Below are 25153 nucleotides of genomic sequence, written 5' to 3'. Positions count from 1 at the left end.
TAGCAAGGACACGTCCACCCAGTGCTGTTGTGCAAGCTACTTGGTCCCACCAAAGGGCAGGGTACTGCTCCCCCTTCCACGCTGCTCCAGAGCTAGTGCTTGGACAGACCTGCCTTGTCTGCTTTTGACAGGGGACATGCAGGCTTTACTTCTCCTGTCTGCGTCAGCGTGAGCACAAGAAGTCTCTGCTGAAGGTAGCTTTCCAAGTCCTGACAGTGCTTTCTCTAAGCACCAGGTCATTAATATTTGAATTACCCACTTTGAAATGCTCAAGACAGACTTTAAAGACAACATTCCCTGTCCCCCACCCTGTCCGTCCCTCCCTGCAGCTTTTAGACCCTTTTGGCAAAACTGCACATGTGCAAACATGCCCACAACACCGATCATATTTTTTGCATGGCGAATTATTTGTGATTGCAGAGACAAATGGGGCCATTTTGTTTGCAAAGGACAAGTCTGATAACTCCACAAGTACCATCACACAGAGCTGGAAAGAACATCTCCCCCAAACCAGGCACCCAACCTCCTGCCCGGTTCTCATGCATAGCTGCTCACCCAGCTCATCTAAAAATTTGCCCTTAGTCACTACTTTATCCTCATGCTTCTGTAAGCAATTAACTCAACCCCATCACTGCCCTCCGCCTGCCCTCGTTGCTCTTGTACAGCATCAGCTCTTCCTGTCCTGTTGCTGCCAGCATTTTCAGCTTGGACCCTGTCAGCCTCCCCAAGGAAATGGAATTCAAATGCCATCTGCATTTTTTTTTTTTTCTTCAGGTTGCATTACCTGGAAGCTTTCCAGCTCTTGAGCTATTATTGAATAAATAAGATTGTAAAAATCTCACCATGTATTACCCTAATCAGAGGGCCCGGAAGGCTTAGCAAATAAATAAAGACCTCTGAGTGAGTGACCCGAGATCTTGGAGAAAGCAGCTCCTCAGCAGTATCTTGTTCTAATTAGCTAGGCACATAAAAGTTACCAATTACCGTGCTGGAGCCTGCCTTGTTTAATGAGTCTCTCTGTGCTCTGTGGGAGAGCAGGAGCTCCCCTGGATTTGTCGATGGTTGTAGTTTTTATCAGCAGACCCTGCTCCAGACTTACACATGATGCCACTGCAGGAAATGCCCTTCCCTTGGAGATCTGGTGACTGGTGACCCCATTATCTCACACCTCTAGGAGCAGCACCAATGTTATTTTTATAGGGTATATAAATATATTAGGGCCTGCATAGGACAAGGTGAGACATGGGTTGAGGTCAGATATGCTTTTTGGCTCTTGGCCCTTCTAGCATATCCTCCCCTTGGGGAAGCAGACCTTACAGCCTGAGCCATAGCATGGAGCCCAGGGCACAGCATGTCCTGTCTGGAGCGTCTCCTGGGGCAGCCTGCAGGGTAATACGCCCCTTGAAGCAAGGAAGAACACAGACTGCCAACTCGAACCCCTCTTCATTTTCCCTGGGACAAGCAGTGCTGCTCTCCACAGCTCCCATGAGGAGAGGCAGCTTTTGCCTCTGGCACAGCCCCATCCTCATCACTTGTTCCCACAGACAAGCCCTTCCGACAGCCGGTACACTCCCATCCTGTCCTGTGTCCTCCCAGGGAGTACTGATCCGATGTACACCGTTTGTAATATCCAGATTCTTAAATCAGAGTCATCTTTTCAGGTGAATTATCTAGGAAACAAGTCTTGGCAGTACACTTGTGGAAATGGAGAATTTCAAGCAAATACTGGAAAGAATATCTGCATAAAACGAGCATGAAACTGATTCCTGGTGAAACTGCAGGAAGCCAGAACCCAAAGTTCCTAACAGCCGGTGGGGAGGGGAGGCTGCTTGTGCAAGGCCAGCCCCTCAGCTGGCTTAGGCAGCCGCTGCTCCTTGGATTTCAATGATTCTACCTTATTTTCTGCCAGCAGCTCTCCAGCCTTCATGTGTCCCATCAAAGCAGAACAGATTATTGCATATTATTACAACCGAGTTCTGGACCACGGAGCATTAAAGGGATGGTTTCAGGTAACAAATTCTTTTGAAAACCTAGTGTTGAGCTGGCGGATAAGTTACTTAGAAAAGAGGTGGTAATTTGAAGACTCAGCTATTAAATACTTGACTGGCTCTACTAGCCAGGTAGTGCCTGATGCTTTTGTATTTGCCAAAGAAGAAAGAAGAGGTACCTGTTGTGCCAGGACTTCTGCCTGCAGTAAGACATTGATGGAGGGCAAGCTGCTGTCTTCATAACTTGATCGCCGGGTGCTGATTCGGTCCCGTTCATTTTGTACAGCTGCAAGAGAGTATTTTGGCTGAGCTACAGGTCGTTCACGGCAATGCAGATCAAAAACTAGCACAGACTTTTGGCATCCCCCTTAACTGCAGTTTCCCAGCTTCCCTGCCTGGCAGGGCAGAGGTGCAGCTGTGTCTGGTTTGTGACAGGGTGCCTGCAAGAGCTGCAAGAGCTGACCACGTCTGGTGGTTCTGTTTTCACATTCAGTTTATTAGACTTTCCTGGGATGGGGTCATTTCATAACCCAAACATCTGGTTCAAAGCCTGTAGAATTCAATGGGAAAGTTTCCTTTCAAAGGATCTGGCTCTGGGTTTTTTCATTTCAAGCTATGGGGTCTGAAACTGCGGTCATGCTCACGTATACAGCCCAAAGCTCATGTGTGGAATGGACGAGTTGAGTATCTGCACGGCTTCTTTGTCTGTCCACATAACTTCTGTAAGCTCCATTTGGGAAGCTCTTGCACTGGGTAAGTGCAGTTGGAAAACTTCCATCTAAGCTACAATAGGGAAGGAAGTGCAGAACAGCTCCTACTTACCTATCCAGAGCAACAGAGCTCTCTCATACCTTACTGTAAAGAGAGTCTCAGGACAGGTGTCACCCCAATGTGCCTCCCTGCTTGGTCTAGTCTTGAGGACCTGGGCTTTGAGTCTGGAGGTGGCAGCAGCCAGAGCAGAAGCAGCAGTGCTGAGGGGGGGGATCTGTGTCTCTGCCTGCCACGAGGCTGTGGGCTGGCCCTAACTCACCACAGCCATGCCAGTCAAAGCCATCTGCTCAAATAAGTTATTGATCGATGGCAGGGGAAACAGAACAGTCCCTGCCTTAGGCTGGTGGCTCTCTGAATTGATACGTTCTCAATGTATAAATCCACCTGATAAAAAGCAATAATGAGGCTGGGCCAGAAGAAAAGCCATGCAGTCAGCGGCTGTAAATAGGAGCTCTCAAGGTTATGCTGCTTGTTATCAGTAGCAGGCCCCCGAGTTCAGTCACGCCATGATGTTTTCCAAATGTTTGCTCAGTATTAGCTGGTCATGCACCTAATGTAACTTCTATTGAATATTAACAGACAGCAGCAAAGCTCTGGGCATGGGATGAGCGGGTGCTGCAGGGTGAGGAGGATTCCTATGTTCTTCAGGAAAAGTCAAGCCAAGTTCTTTGCGATACCTCATCCCCTTTAACAGGGAATAAATGTTCCTGCTCAGAGGTGTTTCCACAGGCTGGTGTTCCCGGGGAAGCCACCCAGACACTGCTGGTACTTCCCTGTTGACATCAAGGACTCCTTTTCTCCCAAGTTTCTACTTGAGGGGGTGTGAACTGGGGGGAGCACAGGGTTTAGTTTCTGTACGTGGGACAACAGGACCAAATGCCTCCCGTTGCCCCTTTTCAGACATCAATGGGGTGATCTCTGCAGAGTGCCACGCAGCTCCTCTGGGCTGCTCCTGGCAGTGTGTATCTCCACCCACAGGGCCACCAGTGGGGCCACCAGCAGGACCACAGCAGCCCCAGGTTTCCTTGCCACTGTGAATACTCCTGAGAATCAAGCAGGGCTGAACAAGGGGTGAATCCTGGCCTGTCATGTCTGAGTCATGGGGACCTGGAAAGGCTGCAGAGACAGAGAGGCGGGGAAGCTGGTGGGGTGAGCCTGGGCTATGCAGGGCTGGGGAGGGGGATATATTTATTCATTTCTTATGTGGTTAAATAGCCAAAATGCTCCACCTTGCTCTAAGTCCTTTCTGCTGTGGCTGATATGTCAGATAAAACTAAACTCTCTGCAGCAAGAACCTATATGCACATTAGGAAAAAAAGGCACAGAATGACAGTTGGACCTTTGCTGGACTCACTTGTCCAGCAGTGGATTTCATGGTGACTCTGGGGCAACAGCACTTAGACCAGTTTTCCCAAAGTGTTTCCAAATTTCCAGGCTTTCTTTGAAGTTTCTGCTTCTCACTGATGTTGAGGAGCATTCCCAAACTGCTTGGATGCTCCAGCTGTGTGGGAGCACGGGTGATGTGTGTGTCAGCATGGGCGAGAGTGGGCTGAAGAGGTCTGGGTGTGATTTGTATGAGCACGGGCAGTTCTGAGACACAAGCACAACCCTGCAGCACTCTTGTGGGGTTGTCTTTGCTGGCATTGTGTGAGATGTCCTGAGAAAGGCCCCTGAAATTGAATCTGGGAGCACACAGGGCCCCCTTGCCTTGCCCTCAACTGTTGGGACAATGGCTGCTTGCAAGGACTTTGCGTGGGTGGGAGTGGGCAGGTTGGGCACGTGCAGGGCTCATGACTAGAGGCCAAAATTCTCCCTAAACCCCTCTGTGGTGAGGGTCTGGATCTGGGCACAGGAGAGCACTATGGACAGAAGACAGGGCTGTGATGGCAGGGACTGGCCTTGGGCTGTGAGGGCTTCCTCAAACATATGCAGCCAGTGTGACTGCTGCTGGGGAGAGCACGGGGAAGCCACACCATCACTCACCTTCCTTCTTCATTCCTGCTCGGAAGCACTTCTTAAGTCTGCAGTATCGACACTGGTTTCTTTTATCTTTGTCTACCACACACTGCCTGTTAAACCTGGGAAGAAAGAGAGCTGTAAGGAGCAGCAAGACTGAGCCTGAAGGCAGGAGAAGACAGAGCCCCAAGCTCCAAGGTACACTCAGCTCAGGTTCCCAAAGGCTCACTCTGAGAAAGGAACCCTGGTCTGTGCCATTTCCATGCTTGTTTTAACCTGAGGTTTCTTTGCACTGAACATCTCTGAGAGCCCTCTGCTCTACCTCTGGATGTTCAATAAGGACAGGCTAGAGCTGACAGTTGCAGGCAGGAGCTCAGGCTGCTGGTCTTACTAACCACTAGGCATAGGATGCTCGTGCTGGACTAACAAGCTGCAGTGAAGTTAAGAGTGTGAGCCAGGAGGGTAAGAGCCAGCTTGGTAGCCTCTGTTGTAAGTTAGATCCCAGTTAGAAGGGAAGAAGAATGCATTTAATCTGAATAAAAAAAGGGTAGAAGGTTGTTCCTGAGCTAGCAGGGTTAAGAAGTGGGTTTAAGTCCCTGTATCTCTCAAGGGCTGTGTCTGGGATCCAGGCAGGTTGGTTCTGACCTCTGGGCAGCATCACTGGTGTGCAAACAGGTCGGCAGCCACCTGCGCTTCAGAGAGGACTTGGGAAGCAACCAGCTCCTTCCCTCCACACTTGCATCACCAAATCCATCACAATGGCAGGGTAAACACTGATGCGTGGTTCTTGCATGCAGCACAGGCCTGGTGGCCGTTTGCAGCATGAATTTCACTTGCAAATTTGCTCTAACTTACTGTGGATTGATCAAGCTTGCCAAGTAAAGACAAAGGCTTACAGAGCTGGGAAAGGGCTCCCAGCCATGCTGAGTTTGGTAGCTTTTGAAAAGGCTTGTTTCTACTGTGCTTTTTAAAGCCCCAAGCTAAGATTTGCCCAAATGGATGCTTGAAACCAGCTTTTTAAGCATTTCTGTAGCACTTATATAAAAGCCCCAATCTCCAAAAAACTGGGCATGCTGGCTTGGCTTTTCCACTGGAGCTGTGGGGAGGAGGCTCTATAGGTAGCCAGCTTAAATAAACCTGGGATGCAAGTGATAATGTGCTTCACGTGCGCTCATAAACCTGGGGCTTCTTTCTGTCACTCAGATTTTAGAGTCATGTTGCTCTTCATGCTGTTCAAGTGGCTGTCAGGCCATCAGGAGGAACTCACTCAAAAAGCCTGAGTGATGTAGACACTGAGCTGAGGTTCCCTCTGCGACTCTCTCTGTGTGGGCTGCTCAGAGCAGGGAGCAGGCAGGTCACAGCCACTGGTGGCATGGGGAGCCATGGGCTACTACCAATGACACAAGGTGCAGTGCACAAGTTGCAGGAGTAACATGGGCCCCTCGTCCTCAGAGATGTGCACACGGCGCTGCCCAGCTTGTTGCTCCTTAGATGGTCCTTTGTCATGTAACAGGCAGTGACAGCATTTTAGGTAGGTGGCAGACACACTTCCATCTCTTGATGGAGGAAGGATGGGAGGCCACCGAAGTGCCCCCAGGGCGTGAGTGGTGTCTGTGCTGCATTCAGAGCACAGAGTAGCGAGGTGCTCAGCCCCTGTAATAGGGCTTCCCCCCAGCATCACCTTGCTTGCTGGCTGTGTCCACAGTTGGCCATGTCCGTTTGCAAGAACGTGTGCTTGGCCCCTAAAGAATGGGGCAAGACCTGCCAGGGTCTTTCCCTGGTGATCACTGAAGGGTAATCCCAGAGTGAGAGCTGTCTCTGACCCTTTCCAGCTGTGGGGGTGTGAGGTCAGGGAAGGTGGTGGAGGACACAGGAAGGATGAAGAACTATGCTGCTACGCTTTGATGACTTTGCCATTCAGCTCCTACAGACTGTTTTGTCTCAGCCATGTGACTCTGTCCCCTCTGTCCTTACCTGCAGGAGTACATGTGGTTCTTCCGGACACTCCTCCTGAAGAAGCCTTTGCAGCCATCACAGCTGGAAGCCCCGTAATGCTTCCCCGTGGCACGGTCCCCACAAATGGCACACAGTGCGCTCACACCGATGCTGTTGGAAGTGTTGAGGTTGGCTGCTTCTGATGGAGACGTGTCTGCATGGGGAAGAACACAGGAAGAAGAAGACAGTGAGACAGACAGCCAACATTTCCTACTCAGTTTCCAGTAAGAGACTTGACTTTTGGAGGAACCAGCCAGCTGCAGCCAGGCTGTGAAGCAGGGGCCAGTCAGAAAGGTGCGTAAGAAGTGGTGGGTGCTATGAATGTCTTAAGTCAATGCATTTTGAGTGTGCAAAAGCTCCCTGTGTGCCAGGGTGAGACAGCTCTTCCCAAAGGCCTGACTCCAGTGATGCCTCAGACAAAGTGGAAGTCGCAGAGCAGAGCCAAAATTTCTCAGGGATTTGCAGACACTTGGGGCTGCAGTAGTGTGGCCAGAGATAACGCTGGTCCAAAGTTAAAGCTGAGGTATTATAGCTCAGGGTGACGGGCTGATTTATTAGAGAGGTGTTTGTGTTATAGCACTGAAAGAGCCCAAGACACCCCTGAGCAGATACTATTAGAGAAATGAGGTGACTGGCTCCCTTTGCTGGAGAGCCTTTCTGCCAGGCACAGAGCTCCAGCCTGCATGGTGGTTCTTCAGGAGAACAAGACTTCAGGCATGTAACAAACTCAAATGACGTCAGCTGGAAAACTCGTGTGGGCAAACACTACCCATGCAAGGAAGGACTGATCAAGCTAACTCAGAAAGGGGGGTGCTATAGCATGGAGGAGGATGTATGCTGGGTATCTTCCGGAGTCTGGTACCACCACAGCTGAGATTGATGTGTTTTACAGGCCTTACAGACTGAGCGGGGCTGGCAATTGCAAGGATCTTTTGGGAGCATGGGGAATTGCAGCAGCCTCTATAAGAAAGGAGATCTGAAAGGCTCAAAACGATACAAGGCCTACACTAAAACCCCTCCAGCAAGCCAAACAAACCTCAAGGCTGAAGGGATCAGCCCTTAATTCAGTTAATCTAATTGTCCCCTCCCATGTACATTTTCCTGTATCAGCACAGGCATGTTCCCCTGCCTCAGTGGAAATCCTGGTTGCAAATGATACCCAGGATCTGCAAAGCCATAGAAACTGGCTGAGATTTTAATACTTGAGTTTATTGGTGCCTGGTCTCTGGGTTTGGCAGGGACACGGTTAACTCTCCCTGGGATGGTCACAGCTGCTCCCACTTGGCACCCAGCAGAAAGGGAGCTGGGTGCTATAAAAAGGCTGGTCCCAGCAGGGCTCCTTTTGGTAGCTGGAGCATGGGTGCTGGGGGTGGCTAAGGCAATGCTGCCTGGGGCAGGGCTACAGTTTTGGCTTTTATTTTGCACAGGAAGGGGTGTTGCAGCAGGCACTGCACAGCCTACTCGTGCCATCCCTCGGCAGGAGTAACTGGTATGGATCCAGCAGTGAGCTAGTCCTTTTGCTGGCTCTGGCAACAGCTTACATTTTGCTGCCTGCTTTCTGTCTAATTCCTTGTGTCCCTCCTATGTTTCTTCCTGAGTCAGTTTGCTGCCTCTCTGCATCCCTGCCTGGCATGCCCTGTCACACAGCCGCACTTCCGTGCACGCAGCACTGCCTGGGCAAAGCTCCTCTCTCCATTCCTAAAGCCCTGAGCTCCTCCCAGGCCTGTTTGGGTTGTCTCTTGTATCTACAAGCAGCTTGCCTCTGAAAACATCCTCCCTTCCAACGCATCCCGAGGGCTCAGCTGGATGAAGGTCATTCCAGAAGGAAAGTTAGATTTCCAGTTTCAGCTAAACATAGGACTTAGATGAGAGACAAAGGGCTGATCTGCCTATAATCACATTACTTGTGTATCTGTGACAGCCCAGATAAATCCCTTTATAGCAGTATGTCATGCTGTAATCAGATGAGCATAGAACAGGAAAAACTGGCACCATTATCAAAGAAATTACAACATCTTAGACTAATAAGCAGCCAACAATGAAATTATTGCCTAATGGATAATTTTCCAACTGTTTTTTTGGTAGTGCCAGAAATACGGGCTTCTGGCTGCTGCAGTGAAGTGGGTTTAATGGGGTTGATTTAGAGTTAAGGTAAATGGAGGAAACTAAAAACGTGACGTTGAGACCTTGACGCTGAGACTTGTGTTAGGACAGGAGCTCCTCAAGAGGCTCCCGAGCCTGTCTGAACATGGGATGTATTTGGTCTGTGACGGTGGCAAATCGTCACTGCTGAGCAGCTGCCTCTGGGCTGGAGCTGCAGAGCTGTGCAGGGCAGGGGCCGAGCTCTCCTGCAGTCCTCAGCCAGAAAAGGAGGTGGAGGTTTTGAGGCAGAGGCACAGGCAGTTGCTGGAGAGCCGAAGCAGCCCTGGGCGGGAGACCTGCCCCTGGTCTGAAGCTGGGCAGAGGAGGAGGAGAGGTGTTGGTGCTGCCTGACCCAGCTGACTCATCCACCCTTATGGCGTATTTCATATTGTGTCTGATCTCGTCATATAAAATTATCGTGCCCTCTGCCCTGTGGAGCCCTCGTCCTGGGGGGCTGAGTCACAGCCCCCTGGGCAGAAGCTTCTGCATACTGAGTGGGAGAGGGGCATGGGGAGGGAGCAAGACCTGGGCTTGTCTCGGAGGGTCCAGATAGACATCGGCAGAGCCGAAAGGGGCTGCTTTCTGCACCAAGACCCCTGGGTGGGTCAGAGCAGCCCCCAGGAGCAGAGAAGGGACTGAGACCCAGGGCAGCGGGGGGTTATTGCACAGCAGAGCCCCTTTGGCACCACAGTGTCACATCCATGATGGAGCAGAGCCATAACCTGGGGAAGACGCACACAGGCTGAGGCGAGAGCCCACCAGCACAGCCGTCCTGCGTCAGGGGTGCCCCAGCAGACTCAGTGACGCAGCAGGCAGGAGGAAAGGGCTCGGGGGTCGCCTTCTGCGGTGTCCTTTAGTTTAGTCATTAACCTCTTATTTAGAGAGACTTCAGGGGGAACATGGAGAGGAATGTCCTGTTATCTCTGAGCATTTAATCACCAGGACTTGTTGGCCCCCAAATTGGTGGGCCGGTGTTGTGAATCCTGGTGGGTTAAGTTCCTGAGGGGATGGGAACACTCGCCTGTCCTTGCCAGGTCCCCTTGCCCCTTGTCCTGGGGGCTGAGCCTCTGGGCTCCACCATGCTCCCAGGGAAGGGGATGCCACCCCACACCCCAGCACTGCACAGGAAAGGGTTGTGGTCTCGGGACAGCGGCGGGGGCAGTGCCTGAATCGCTTTTTTGTAGTGGTTTCCACCCTTGCCAGGTGCTACATGGCTTTCTGCTCCAGGAAAACCGAACTCCAGCTGCCACAGGCTCGATTGTCTGTTTGGTGAGCCATCAGCAGCATTTCACTTGGAAACTTTTGGCTAGTCTTTTCTCTTGTTTGGGGTCTGGGGGATGTGAGATGCCTCCCTGTGCTCAGCCCCAGCCCCGGTCCCTGGGCTGAATTCTGGTGGGGACCTCTCATTGCACCCAGCTCCTAGCGTGTGCCTGTCCCCAAGATATCTGGGCTGCAGGGCACTATCCTGCCTGCACCGAGCACAGCAATATTCCACCACCTCTACTTTTCGCTGGGGGAAGCAGAAACCCCCCAGCAAGCTGCTGGGAGTCCCCTGCTGACACCCCTGCCATGCCCCAGCCCTCCCCAGGAGCGTTTCGGTGGCTGCCCCAGGGACTGCTCCTCCGGCAGCCCTCAGCTCATCCCACCACAGCGGAGGGGAGAAGACGAAGGGGACTTACCGTTGCCCATCGCCAGCACCTGCATGTTCTCAAACTCCAGAGTGGTATATGCCGGGTCCAGTGCTGCGCTATAATCTGCCATCTCCATGTCTATTAGGGCTTTGGAAAGGCGCATTATCATCAGCAAACACGAGCCAGATTGTACCGATTCCCTTGTCTGAGGCTATTGGCCCTTCTGCCTCCCTCTGCCTTCGCTGCGTCCCCTATCTGTTGTCTTTTATTTCAAATATTTCTCTGAAAGGATTTGCTGAGCTTCAAGGCCTATACTCCCCAGAGGGGTGGAGGCAGGAGGCAGGGGGTTAATCTTTAATCATCTCACCCACTGCCGAATGCTGCTAAGCTGTTTTTTTTTGGTGGAGCAGCAGTCATTCTTGTTGACTGTTTGTTATTGAATCTCAAAGTGCTTTGTCGATCCCAGCTCCTGGGTGCAGGCAGGACCACGGGAGCAGGCACTCACTGATGAGGGAACACCTTCCTGGGCTATTGACCTTGATGCTGAGGTGTGGGTGTTGGTCCTAATTGTACCTGGGGTGGAAAACTTGGACAAAACCCTGCTGGGAGAACAAGGGTGCTCTTCACTTCTGGTGTTGCCTTCCCCTCTCCACTCCTGGTTGCCTTCACTCCCATTTTCCCATTCTTTTGCTCCCTCCATCCCTCCTACCCCCTCTCCTTTTCTCTCCCTCCCTGTCAGGGAAGGTCAGTGCCTGCCTGGCAATTTACACATTGCTATGCAAAGTAACGACGTATGACTCCTTTTACTTCCCTATAAACCAAGTTTTACAGGGGCTGGATGCCCTATAAACAGATCCCACTTTGCCGCCGCGGTCAAATGGTGAGTGGGGCTGGAGGGTGACATGGGTGTCCTGGGCATCACCGGGGCTGCTCCTGTCCCACCACTGGAACCACCCTGTGCCAGACACCCCCTAGCCTTGGGTTTTCACTTACATGGCTTAGAATTTTCAACAGGACCCCCTAGCCTTGGGTTTTCACTGACATGGCTTAGAATTTTCAACAGGCATTTTAGAACACAGCAGGGCTTTACTCTGCAGCGGGATTTTTCCTTCGGTGGATGCAGCTGTCACTAGGTCTCTGCCACCGGCACCAGCAGTGGTCCTGCCACCTCACCCAGACCTTGGGTCTGACCATGCTGGTGCCAAGCAGGTGGGACCGGAGCAAGCAGCAGAGGTGCCTGTGCTCTGCTGCTTGCTAACCTGGGTGCTCTCCTGCCCAGCTGCCCCTGGGCACATCACTCCTCTGCTTTAGACAGGACTGAGCTGTTTCAGTGTAATTGTAAGATCAATGAATGGGAATCTAACCGACTGCTGAATGGCATCTGCATGGCACAGGAGAACCAGCAATTAATAGTTCAATATCAGCTCACTCTGCATTGAGAACATCCCATGATTTTGCAACCGGCAGCAGGTAACTGAGTCAACATACTGAAGATTTGGGCTCCCAGCTGGCTTGTACTTGTGCTTGCCAGGCACCCCAGTGCAGCCCTGGCCCTGATGGTGCCCCAAGCCACCCTGGCCACAGTGACATCGCTGCCACAACATGACACCAAGGTCTCTGGCTCCACAATAGCACATGCCTTTGGGCAGTGGTGCTAGCAACAATTTGCTATTCGTGTTTTAGGAGCACAAGAGATTGTTCAAGCAGCCCTTGCCCCCCAAAACTATGACCTATGTAGCACTTCCAAACAGCTCTTCTACTTTAAGGCTACAGGTCTGCAGGAGCGAAGCTGAGCAGATGGGAGAGCCCCTGCTTTCTCACTTGGGACTGGTGCTAAATGATCCTTTGCTGCAGGGAAAACAGTCGTCCGGTTTGTGCTCCTGAGAGACTGGCCAGAGCTCTCTGCACTCACGTGCCGGTGGCTCTTCCCTTCAGCAGGAGCAGTCGTGAGCTAAAAATTGTTTTTACAGTGTGCACACTGGGATGGGGATGCTAAGGTAGAGCATAGCCCCCTCTGTGGCCTCGTCCCAGGGACCTCCTTCCCAATCCTGGCTGGGCCACAATGATCCCTTTGATTAGATAAATGCTACAGACACTATGTCAAATATGTGCAGGATTTGCCACAGCGTCTAGTAAAATATCGTAAAAGCATGGCCCGTTTTGCTCCACTCAGCAAAACAAACCTTTTGCTTAAATAGCCTGCTGAGCAAGGCAGGCTGCAAAGGCTGTTGGCTTCCTGGGCAGGAAGGATTAAAAGGGCCAGGAATAGAAACTGGAGAGGCAGCGTGTGCGGGAGAGCAGCAGATAAGGAGTGGGGAAGTTTGGAGAGCATTAGGTGGCTCACGAGGCTGGGACTGTCGATGGGACGTGGTGCTTTCCGCCCGGGGTTGTGTTGACTGTTGTTTTCTCACTACTGGTGTCCTCTGTCAGTCACCAGTGCCCCCTCCCAAATCCCTTGTCTTGGTGTGGAGGTCGAGGACCAAACCGGCCAAGGACACTGTGTTTCCTTTGCCCCGGAGATGGGTTTGTGATGGAAACACATCAGCTGTTTCCTGGGCGCAGTCTGCTGTGGGAGATGATGTGTCCCCAGGGGTGTTCTGCCTGGGGAGTCCTTGTGTCCCCAACATCCCTGCGTGGTAGGGTTTGGGACAACTTGCCAATGTAGTCATGGCTTGGACTACCCAACAGGACACCACAGCCCTGCAGCTGTTTGAGGTTGAAGATGTTCAAGTCAGCAGCTGGTTGTGCAGCTGATTCAAACATTTCTGTCCTACAGAAGATGTTCTGTCATTTTTATTCCAGACAGAAACAACTTGTAGCTGGCAAACCCCCGCTGGCAGGCAAAAGCTGTTCCTAGACCAGGTGCTCAGGGGAAGTTCAGCTATCAGGCCCTCTCTTCTCTCCTCCTGTCCCCATTTTCTGTGCCCTTCACCCACATCTCCTACGCCAGGAGATGGCTGCAAAGGAAACCATGGCAGCTCCAGGACATGAAGTGTTCCGCACCAAGCAGTTACTTAGTTTTTATCTATTTGAGCAGTAAATCCTTTCCCACGCTGGCATATTATGACACTAATTCTCCCTTATCAATATATCCCTGACTGGCAAATGCACCCAAAGCAGAAGGGTGAAAAGCCTGAAAATAAGATCTATGCTTCTCAGTATATGAGGATCAGGAAAAGGGTATTTAATAGAGCATTTATGATAAGGATGCTATCAGTCACCATGCTTGCAAGCTCTTCATGTCAAGTGGGTGAGCAGGCTCCTCTCATGGGGTTCCTCCTGCCCTTCTTGAACACGGTGTCATAGGATCAAAGGATAACTGAGGTTGAAAGGGACCTCAGGGTCTCTGCTCCAACTTCGTGCTTCGGGAAGCAGAGCCAGCTGAGAGAGCAGCGTGGGTTACTTGGGTCTTGAACAGGATGGACACCACAACTTCTCTAGGTGACTGGTGCTTGACTGTCCTCATGGTGAGTCACTTTCTCCTTAGACACCGTCTGAACGTCTCTCCAGTTTTTATGCCTGTTGATCTCCTCCTGCCATGCACCCTCTGAGGAGCTTGGTCACATCTTCTCAATGCCCCTGTGTGGGTTACGCTCCTGCGGTTCCTGCTGGCCCATTTCTCCAGCCTGCTGTGGGACAGCAGCCCTGCCTCCAGTGTATCAACCAGACCCCCCAGTCTGGGGCCGCCCACAAACTTGCTGAGCATGGACAGTGATCAGATTGTGGCCAGAAGCCCAAGGCGCTCCTGCCCTTTGCTTTTCTCTCTCCCAGCTCTGTACTCTCAAGAAATCTCCAGCAGAAATGCCTGTGCCCAGAGCCAGCAGGACCAACCTCATCTTACATCAGCGATGCCACTGCTGCCCCTTGCAGCCCCAACTCCCATGTCACTCGCAGCTTCAAAGCCACTGTGGGGCTGGACTGGCTTTTTCTTGGCATGCAAGTGAAGCAGAGATGGGCTCAGGTCTGAAACCTCTCCAGAGCAGGAAATCCCCGAGCAAAGCTAGGGCCTCTGCTCAGCCCACCACTGTTTTCACTGAGCGAGCTGCTGGGGAAGCACGAAGCCCAATTACAAGACAAAGAACAAAAGTCCCAGGGGAACATCGCCAGGGTAGTCATCTCCACACATGCAAAGGTCCCTTCTGCCTGGGTTTTTTTTTCCCCTTTGAAATTTCAAATTCCAGTTTGTGGACAAAGTCCTGCCTATCTGAGAATATAGATCTCCGACCACTGACCAAACTCCACTTAAAGCAGTCCTGAGGGCTGCTCTTCCCCTTGCCCATGGATGCCTCCGCTCAGTCCCTGGGTTTGCCGTATTGCACCGAAACTTTTGCACCAGAGCAGAGCACTCATACTCATACAGAAAGCGGATTTTGCTTGTTTCAGCCTAAAAGTCAGCATCTCCCTTTCTCCTCATGGAATGGGAAGGACCATCCAGAATAACCAGGTAGGAGCCTTATCACCTGCAATTCATTTGGGCAGCCATTGCAGATAGAAAATGGGAAGGAGAGACAGGACCTTCCATTGTGCTTATACCAGCAATTTTAGCTCGTCATTTAAATTAGGGAAGTGGGGAAAAAAAGGCAGCTTCAGAGGGGATGGAAAACAAGAGGGAACATGAGCTTATGGAAGCAGAGCCACTCTGTATGGTTAACTGATAACTCCAATTTGCTTCTTCCCTCTCATCTTTTCTGATTCTCCCGATTAAGCTCAACTTATTCTCATGCTAATCATTTCTTGACCTGTTTAGTCTGCATTAAAAAATTAACAGAGAGCAGTTTACTGCATGACTGGCTCACACCGAACTGCTACAGATTAGCAGGCAGGCTTTAAGCCTCTACACAGGACTTTTGGGTCTAGCAGCCAGTCTGCACAGCTTGAGGATGAGCTTTTTTCCTGTTTTTAAAGAACAGCTTTTTCTAAAGTCAGTATAAACCCCCCTCCCTTCATGCCTTAAGTATATTTGCTCTGTGACTATTTCCAAATGGGAAAGATAAAGCCAAGGGCTTGTGTTTTGTCAGACTTTTTGTAAACAGGAATATTTAGGCCACACTGTCAAATCCTTCTGCCTTCTACCTCAGCATGCCACAACTCTGGAGCAGAGTTGTCAGTGCGTTAATAAGCAGCTCCAAGGAATTTGGCGGAGGCTGGGGGACTGCAGGTCAGTACAGCTGAAACAAGCCCCTGGTTCAAGTGGTGGCTCCAGGCGACGACGTGGTGGACACACAAATGGGGATCTGCTCCCACGTCTGTCCCCAGAATGTCCCCAGCAGCAGCAAGGAGTCTCCAAGAAAACAAGAAGTTGTTTAGGATCTGTTTGCCCCTTGCCAGCCACACACAGCATATCCCTGCCCTGTCAAAACAGTTCATGGAGGTGAACCAGAAAGATCCACCACCTCTATTCAGGGAGGTGGATCAGAAAAATCCAGCCACAAGAGGCAAGAAGTGACCACAGCCACGTGCCAGACCCATGCCTGGGGGAAGATGCAGGCATTTTATCGTCCTGTTCAACAACAAATCACTCTTGGTGATTTATTTTCCCCAGTGCTGAAGCACCTGTTGCTGTGGTTGGGACAGATGCTGTTTGGAGCTGGGGGCGATGCCCAGGACAGGCAATGCCTGAGCAGACCCTGGACACACTATCACTGGTGACCCTGTGACATGCAGTGGCATCCTGGGCTCCCCAGCACAGCTCAGGGTGACAGAGGCAGCTTCATGCAAACCCCAGGCTATTCCTCACCAGTGCCAAAGTTATCAAAAAGTGGCCAAACCAACTGGATCTGTCGAGGCCCCCAGGCCATAAAATCACTGTATGGAGAATCAAGGCAGTTACTGGACATTGGGAAGAGACGCTTCAAAGGAGGTAGCAGACTCCGCTTGAACTTCTCTCCAAAAGCAACATATGCATGTCAGCCAAAGCTGGGGTGGACGTTGGAGCTGGAGGCAATTATTGGAGCTAAAATAAGTAACTGCTGTGCAAAAGTGGTAGGGGAAGAACTGCAAATGTGGGGACAGACAGACCATTTCAACATATACTGCTTTAGTGATAACACTGTGTGTACCTTTCATCCCAGAACCAGAAAGGGGTTTATTATCCTGTCTAACAAAGGGTCTGAACACTTGAGGAAGTAATTATTAGTGCTCTTGGGAGCTGTTGTTCTGCAAGGACAGTAAGTTTGAGCTGTTCTCAGAAGGGCAGTTGTGCTCGAAAATGCAGTGCCTTTGCTGGTGTGTATTTGCAATCACTCTGCCTGCATTGCAGCCCTCAAAACCAGCATCTGTCCTCTGGGACCTGCAAGTCAGCACTTGTGACTCTGGAAATCTGGCTGCTGTGTTTTTATGCAAAATCACCCAATGGGCCCACGACGAAGTGAGGAAGAATTGTTATATTCACCTTCTTCCATTACACCATGGGCTGCAACTTGGCCCAAGCTACAGCTCCCACCGTTGATCCCACTTACTCCATCTAAATCCCCCCACTGTGACCATTGCACTCCATCCAAACCCGAACCCAGCAGAGACCTTTCCAGCAAAGCACTCTTCTGCCTATTTGGGAGGAAATCCAGAAAGCTCTGACTTTGCCACATGCTGTCCCAGATGCACTGTCTACACTGGCAGATACTTGGCTCGAATCCAGCAGTTTAAGCCCCATTTAAATGGGGGAGCAGAAGCCACGGGGAAGCAGCATTGCTGGAGAGAGGGTGTGCTGCCAGCAACGAGCACCTATTGCTTTCTGTGCCGCACCAGCTCATGCATTTAGTATGGCAGGGATCTCAGCAGCCCATGTCTGGACCCAGAGAGAACTTATTTAGCAGGTGGATATGATCCCTTTGGAACTAAGGTAATCTAGCAGCTTCCCAGGGAAAAGATCCCTGCTGAGCTCACAGTCTGGCAGGCAAATGAGCCTCTGCCTTCACCTCTAGTAGCTGTTCTCAGGGCTTTTAAGTTTCACTGGCTTGATACGTTCATTACACGCACACAAAACAGCCCCTGAATCATTCCAGCTTGTGGAGCAATAGGTGGAGGAGAACAGCCAAAATCAACACAGGTTACAAAGTGTTTTTTTTAAATTTATCTTTTTTGGGAAGGTGAATGCATCAGCAAGCCATGTCTGGAAATGACCTCCACTCAGGGCTGGGGCTCTCAGGATCAGCCCTCACTAGAAATGAAGGCAAAAGACTGCGAAGCTGCTGGGGTGTGGAGGGAGAATGGCAGTGGGGCAAGGGCAGCAGGGGCACAGTCTGAGCTCTTGTCCCCAGAGGAGGGCAAGTCAAGGGCTCATCAAGGGCAAAAAGCATCTTCCTGAATCCAACAGCCATGGGCTGCTCCAACTGCCTTCCTCCTGCCCCGGGCTGGCTGGAAAAGTCAGCCCCAGCTGGGGAGCTGAACGCGGGGGGAGCATCTCAGGAAAGGGTCACATGAGTGTCTGATGGGAGGCCACATGAAGAAGGCAGAAAGCTGCCATAGGTGGGAGCACTGGTCAGGTCTGAACTGGGGAAGGTAGTCTGGGCATGGAAAAAAAGAAAAAAAAAGGGTGGTAAGTTAAAATTTGAAAGATTCTGCTTTCTGGAGTCAGAAAGGAACAAGCTAGTGCAAAATATTTTTTCTCCTGCAGGAGTGTGCCTGAATAGGCTGTCTGGTCCCCAGCGTCCTCAACTGCCAGAGCACAGCAAGTGCCAGAGGGGTAAGTGGGAGCAAAACAGTATTCAGGAGCTCCATGTCCACAGCAGATCCGCACTCCTGCAGCCGGTGGCTACCATAGCGTTCTGCACAACACAACCATCCTGTCTACTGACACAGAAACAAAAAAAACACAGCAGAAAGCAAGGGATGGGAACATCGGAGCTTTCTACACGCAAGGTTTGTTGCATGGGGGACAGCAAGGGGGGGTGGGGATGGAAATCACACATCTCCACAGTCCCATAAACCCATGGCCAGGACACTGCAGTGCCAACTGCCTGGCTCCTGGCTAACAAACAACACAGCAAACTGCTAACTAGCCTTTGAGTATTTGACCTATGTCTCCAAGACAGGATAGCACTATTTGTCCCTTAACGTTCCTGCAAAGCCCAGTGCCGTTGGCCTCTTGTATCATAAAGATATTAAAATATATTATGACCATAAACTACATCACTTGAGGAAATGAACCATTTCTAGTAAACGTGTCATGGGACGCCGAAGCCATGAACTATTCTAAATTAATCTCTGGCTGATAAAGAGCGCAGGTATTTGCTGGGAGCAGCTTCCAGTGTGTGGCTGCCCACGCAGCGCTGGCATGGGGAGCTCATCCCGCAGGATAGTGGCTCAGGGTGCAGGCTGCCCCAGGAGGCATAAACCCCACTGCCAGTGCAAGCCCTGCTTCAGGGGAATTGCTCAAGCAAGAGGAGCCCCAAGAATTTTGCTGTGCCCCAGGGTCGAGTGGGGGCTGTTGGGGTGTTTTGTGGGCGAGGCTCTGCGGGGCAAAGCAGTCCAGGGCTCAGGATGCACCAAACACGTCCGAGTGCCTGCAGACCCCCCTGAGCACCCTGAGCCCAGTCAGGCTCCTCGCTGCCTCGCCTCCACGCTGAGGTCCCTGGGGTGCTGGGGCCGAGGGGCTGAGCACAGAGCCAGCTGGTGGGGGATGTGCACTGGAGGCGGCCGTGGAGGGGGACCCAAAAAACCTTTCTAGTAAGAGCTCTGTACAACCGATAAGGTTTGCATTGAAACTTCTTCTCTCAGTTCCTTTCAAGCTTTCATTATGAGGGCTGGGTAAGTCCTGCTGCAGACCTCTTTGGGTAAGGAGCAGGCAGCAAACAGGGCAGGACCAGAGGTTGTCCTGCAAGCCGGCAGGATCCGTCCCTGGGCCTGCTGAGGCTGCACCACGGGGCAGTAATGCCAGACAGTGGGATCTGGGCTGAGAATGATCAGTTCATTTCCCAAATGGCACAGGCAGTCACCAGGGTGTCCGTGGGACGCCAGCCTGGCTCCACCACCTCTTCCCCCAGGAGTCACAACACCCACTCCCCCATGCCACCCGCACTGGAGTGTCCCTCTCGAGACCCTCGGAACTGAGCTTGGGGACATCAGCCATTGCTACCCACAAACCTGGCATGTTCACTCCGCACGCAGCAAAACAGAAACCAGAGACATGGGAGGACCCTCAGAGGGGGACTAGCAATAGGTATGTGGGGGAAGAGCAGATTTTGGCTGCTCTGAAACCCCGCTGGAGACCCTGGGGGTTGCCAGTGCCCTTCACTCACATCAACTCCGCAGGGCTGGCTATGCAGCTACTTCTCTCCCTGCTGCGAGTGCCAGGGGGAGCACGGGGGGTACCTGGTGTTTCCTGGAGCAGGTCGTATCTGCTGCCATTCATCTTCCAGGGGCGCTCAGCTCTGCGGGCAGAGCTAGGGGAGTCTGGCCCTTGGATGGGGCGGTCCAGCCAACAAGCCCCCCATGGGCAGCAGGGCACGAGCCATGCCCGGGAGCTGGCTGCGGTGCGGTGGCAGGGACCGGCTAATCCCTTAATGCTGGTCACAATGAGATTTGATGGGGAGCAGGAGTTTGTGCTGCAGAGTTGCAGGTTTTAAAGGGTTCTGGCCACTACCCGGAGGGGAATTATAAGGTGGCTCCAGGTCTGTGCTCTACTGCTGGTGCCCACAGCAATGCCCGCTGCTTTCTGGGCCACCTTTCCAAGGTGCCCTCACCCTGGCCTCTAGCCTGCCTGGGTTTCTGTGGGGCAGGGGGTGCCCAACCACACATGCACCTCTGGAGGCTGCTCCAGAAAATGTGCCTGGGTGTGTTTAACAGCAGGAGTGGGCCTAAATTCCTCTCCAGGGAGAGTCTGACCACTTTCACTTTAAAATGTTTCTATATAAATACCCAGAACACCATATCCTTGAGAAACCACCTTTTTCTCCCCCTCTAGCCACCACCACAACACGCAGGGCTGGGAGATGCAGGGGCAAGGCAGGAGAGCAGGCAGGAGCTGCATGCGTGGTGCTCCCTGCCTTTGGGCAGCCCTGAACTTTGTGTCCTGCAGACCCCAGAGAGCATCTCCAGTGGTTCCAAACACCCTGGGGGTATCGCTGCCAGAGCTCTCCCACGGCTCTTCAGGCGCCTGCATGCTCTGTGCTGGTGTCATCCTTTCCCCATCCTCTCCCAAGGAAATTGGGACCTGGAAAACTCTCAGGGCTGAGATTTCTTAATCAACCGTGCGTGTTGGTGCTGTCAATGGGGAATCCAGGAGCCCAGGCAGTCTGAGATTTTGGCTAGTGTCTTGTGCCATGGCCTGTCCGGGGCAAACCCAGCAGGAATAAAAGGGAATTTCCAACTGCCAGACTACAAGAGAGCCCTCTCTACCACCACAGTGCTGAACTCTCTGCGTTTTTTTCTGGAGATGAAGCTGCTGTGACACTCTCGTGTTGATTTATTTGGCCCCGGTCCAGAGGGGAGCACAGAAGGCTGCTGAGCACCGAGATTTTTCTCCGCTGCAGGGAGTGTGTGCTGGCATGTGTGGCCCTGCTTAGCCTGGAGGAGGAAAATTAGGTGAGGGATTAGAGTGGCACTTCACTGGGTTTTGACAGACACTGAGCAATAAATTGAATGCTGACAAGGAGAACTGGGCACCTTTACAATGCAGCCCTGTGCTGTAGGACCAGGGCCAGAAGCAAGCAAGGCCTCACCAGCGTCCACACCCAGAAGAGCCAACTCGTGGCCAAGCCCGTCTGAAACACTCATTTTCCTGCACTTCCCTTCCTCCTTGGATGGATTTCCTCCCACCAAGCCCACCTCTGCTTTTGCTGTGCTAAAGAGGAGACAGCTCATTCCTGCCCTCCAGAGACATCGGACCCCAAGCGCTACCTTGAAGGCATGAGTCTAATGGAGCAAAACCATTCCTAAACCATTCCCATTCCATCTTCGCGAGCCTCTGCTCTCACTCAGGGCTGCCTGGGATGCATTTGAATTAATTTGGAGCACACACAATAATCCCCTGATGAGTCAGGGATGGGAAATGACCAGCAGACCCGTACTCCGGCTCCGTGCCCGGGGAAGGGGTGCACTGACAACAGGGGCTGAAGCCCAGCATGCCCACATGGAGCCGGGAGCAGCATCAAGGGCAGGGCTGGGTTTGAACTGTGTGTGACCCCATGACACCTCCCTTCACCGCTCTGTTTCCACACGGGTTTTAATGCCTGTAACAGGGAAACACACCCAGGTCAACAGAGATTTCTCCCAGACAGCAGCAGTCCCCCGTCACACACCCATGGATGGGCCATGGGCAGCACCTGGCTCTGCTTCCACCAGGGTGTCCATGTGGTGGCAAAGCCACCACCTCCATCCCACCCCCATTTAGCCCTTGACGGCAGCAGTCCCTAGGCAGGGGAGCAGCCAGGGCTGTGGATCTGAAGCCCGGCTGTTTGCCTTCTTGCCCGTCCTGCCTCCTCATTCCACCCTTCATTTCCTGGTGCTGCCTTTGCCCTGCTGACGGCAGGCTCTCTGCATGGGCTGGTTCCCTCAGGCACCCATCGGTGCCTTCTCCGCTGCCAGAGCACCTTGACCTGGCCGAGGGTGCCTGTCCCTGGGGCAGGACCTGCTCCTGCTCTTGGGTGGTGGTGGCTGCAAGCGAGAGGCCATACAGCTTGCTGGATGGGAGCCTGCAGCACAGACAGGGCTTTTTTTTATGGGGCAGTTGTTATTTTATTCCTTCTGCTGAGCCCCCCAGTGTTGCCCTGTCCATTAACCTGACACCCTGCCCAACCCCACAGCCCATGGCTAAATTTCCTTGGGTGCTGTTAGCAGCAGTGAATTCTCTTCCCAGGATGAGCTGATGCTTCTCACCAGGGTGGTGGGGTGGACCCTGCCATCCCAGTGATGGTGTGGGATGAAGGATTGCCCAGCCAGCTGGAAACTGGGGCAGGCTGGCACGCTGGAGAGGAACAGCAGCAGCTTCTTATCATGGGGCATCAAGGAGCATCATCATCCATGGGGCATCAAGGCTTTGGGGACCATGTGGCAAAATGGTGAGCCTCCCCTGGGAGCAGAGGGGGAGAGAAGTGGCCGAGTGGGGCAGGAGGAGCCAGGCCCTGCAGCCTCTGTGAACGGTGCTGGGCCATAAACGCGGCACGGTGGCTGTCATTTATGTGTCAGCAAACACGTTGAGTGGGCTCGACTATTGATTCTGACTGCATAAAAGAGTGTTGTGGCACTTGTTCAGGTTTGTGCAGGTTTTACAGCTCTTGTTCCAAGAAGTGCCTATGTATTTGGTTTTGTTTCTTCCTTCAGGTCTTCTGTCTGTTGACATTGGCTCTCCTAACGTGCGTTGGGCCATGCCAGGAAGCTGAGTGTACAGCTCTCCTTGCGTTTCCCACTTTCCCAGGGGTTATCGCCTATAAAATCTCACACACACCCATGGCTGGGACAGGTTTCTGGTGCAGAGGCAGGTGAAAGGTGCCTGCAGGTCCCACGTTGATGGGTTTGGGTGCCTCATGCTGGGTGGCAGGAGCTGAGCCACCCACCCTGACAGATGGGTTTTAAGGTGGATGGACAAAGCCACAGGGAAGGTGCTGCCCTGGGTAGCCTGAGGCAGGATGAGCAAGGACAGAGGGCTGGAGGGCTGCGATGAAAATTGGAGTGTAAAACCAGCTTGGATCTCCAGAGAAGGAGAAGGTGTCAGGGCTCCCAGAGCATCATCGCAGAGGAGATGGCGCATGCGTGGTGACCCACAGCAGGACACACACAGTATCACCCATTCCCCACCTCCAGTCTTTTTCCCACCAGGAGATGCCAGCACCAGCTGAGCCCACAGTGACACCTTGGTGGCCGGGGGCTCAGAGGGCTTTGAGCCCACAGTGATGGTCCCCATCCATCCCTTGGCACCGGGGCTGCTGGTACCATGGGGATGCAGCTGAAGTCCCTCCAGTGGCTGCAGCATTTTGGGATAGAAAGTCTGGTCCAGCCTTGCAGACCCTTCAGCTTTTGGGAGCCAGGATCTGTGTCCTCCTCGGCTGCTTGTGCCTTTCCATAGCCACTTGCTTTACATGGAGCAGCTCCTCTCACACCTTTGGTGTATCATCCAGAGCCCAGATTTACTTTTTGAGGCACTTGTTTCCTGAAGGGATTTGCTGGGTAATTTCTGTTGATGCTTAGGCTGAAGCTTTGACGGGAGCCATTTCTGGGAGTAATTGCTTCTGGGACCTGGCTTTGCTTAGAGGTCCTGGTGGGAATGTGGTGCCTCTGCCCAGCACAGGCGAGCAGAGCCATCACCCCTGGGTTCACGATACAGCCACTACCTTGAAATTTGCCTTCTGTGAAAATTCTGCAACATTTGCCTTTTCCACAAACATTTCTGCCAGGAACCTTGTTTGCTTGAATATTTGAGGAAAGCAAACAGAGAAGGAGCCTGAACACAAACAGTCATGGACATTTTTTTGCAGTCTTTGCCCCATTCTAACCCCGAGCCCGCCAGCAGAGACACTTGCAGGTGTCCCCCCTGCCCAGCGTACCCCTTGGCTGTGCCCTATGCACTGCCCCGTCCCTCGCTGCTGGCCCTGGTCCCACTGCAAATATTTCTGTCTTGAAAGAAAATCACCCAGACCTTGCTGTCTGTGGGACCACCACCACTCACCACCCCTTTGCACTCACTTTAAATAAACATCATTTTTTAATGCCGTTTAAGAAATGTCAGCAGATGACTAACTGAGCATGTCTGCCTTGCTGACCTACACCTGCTCTTCGGAGCTCAAAATAGCTCTCAGACACTCCTCAAACCTTCCCCAGCCTCATGCTGCTCCCCTGCCAGAGCTGGAGCTCATTGCCCACTGATAGCAGCCCTCTGTGCTCACTCCCCCTTATAAAAATACCATCGTATTTTCAGGCGAAGCCGGACGAGGGTGTGCTGCTGGCCCGATAAGCAGCCGTGGTGAGGCAGCTGCCCCGGCCTGATGGAAGTTGCAGCCCTGTGGGCAAGCGCAGCTGCCCGGTGACACTGAGCAGCATCCCTGCAGCCTGACGCTATGGAGGGAGCATCCCCAGCTCTTCCTGAAGGAAACCTTCACCAAGCACTGGCAAACAGCACTCAGGATCAGGCCAAGGTGTCTAAAGTAGTGATTGTCCCTTTTGCATCCCATCTAAATACCAGTGCTTATTCCTGGGTGTGACAAGACCCTGCTCAGCCATTTCTTGCCCTGCTAAGTGCTGACCCTGCCAGCACCAGTGTTAGGGCCACCCCCTGCAGGCAGCGGGGACAGCGAGAGTGGGGACAGGGAAGGGGGCTGTGCTGGGTGTCCGAATGCCCACTGGTCCCTGACAGTCTCCAGGCCACGGACACAGAGCACAAGGAGTAAACAGAGGAGTTAAATAGCAGTTGACAGGAGAAATCAAGGGGGGAAAGCTCAGTTTGGGTCATATCTAGTGGAAAGCTATAAAAGAATTAGACCCATGTGCCAATGAAAAATGGTTGCTTCACAGTGAAAAGTAAAAATACTCAGAAATTCTGCCTCCTCTTACGTTCTTCAGCTGAAACTATTCACCACATCTGACCAAAACGCCTGAGCAGCTCTGACGTCTTGCATTTTTCAGCTAATTTCCAAAGCTGCTTTACTGAGCTGGCCCCGATCATGCGCTGGTCCCTGCTGTAACCACCAGCCCCAGGGATCCCTGGCTCTGTGAGATGCTCCTGAAATAGGAAGGAGCAGT

General features: G+C 52.4%; 1 protein-coding gene and 1 long non-coding RNA gene across 3 annotated transcripts in view; one reads left to right on the top strand and one right to left on the bottom strand.

The window, feature by feature from the left end:
* The window catches only part of HNF4A (hepatocyte nuclear factor 4 alpha), a 37965-nt gene that overhangs the window by 8875 nt on the left and 3937 nt on the right, over window positions 1-25153 (bottom strand). The window contains exons 1-4 of one of the 2 annotated variants that reach the window (XM_055814236.1): window positions 10532-10778; window positions 6690-6864; window positions 4743-4837; window positions 2168-2274 (exon numbers count right to left, since the gene is read on the bottom strand). In XM_055814236.1, coding sequence (XP_055670211.1) covers window positions 2168-2274; window positions 4743-4837; window positions 6690-6864; window positions 10532-10652 — 498 coding nt within the window. In that variant the 5' untranslated portion in view covers window positions 10653-10778. Of the gene's footprint in view, window positions 1-2167; window positions 2275-4742; window positions 4838-6689; window positions 6865-10531; window positions 10779-25153 lie in introns of those variants that run through there. The other variant, XM_055814237.1, reaches the window with a different exon arrangement.
* On the top strand, window positions 13189-24948 carry LOC114011708 (uncharacterized). Its single transcript, XR_003553757.2, has 2 exons — window positions 13189-14927; window positions 18096-24948. It is a non-coding gene; the product is annotated as an uncharacterized LOC114011708 (long non-coding RNA).

Source organism: Falco peregrinus, chromosome 9 (assembly GCF_023634155.1).
Source record: "Falco peregrinus isolate bFalPer1 chromosome 9, bFalPer1.pri, whole genome shotgun sequence".
In the NCBI taxonomy this organism is placed as follows: domain Eukaryota; kingdom Metazoa; phylum Chordata; class Aves; order Falconiformes; family Falconidae; genus Falco; species Falco peregrinus.
The sequence above is the reverse complement of the archived record's forward strand: the minus strand, read 5'-3'. Positions and strand labels throughout refer to the sequence as shown.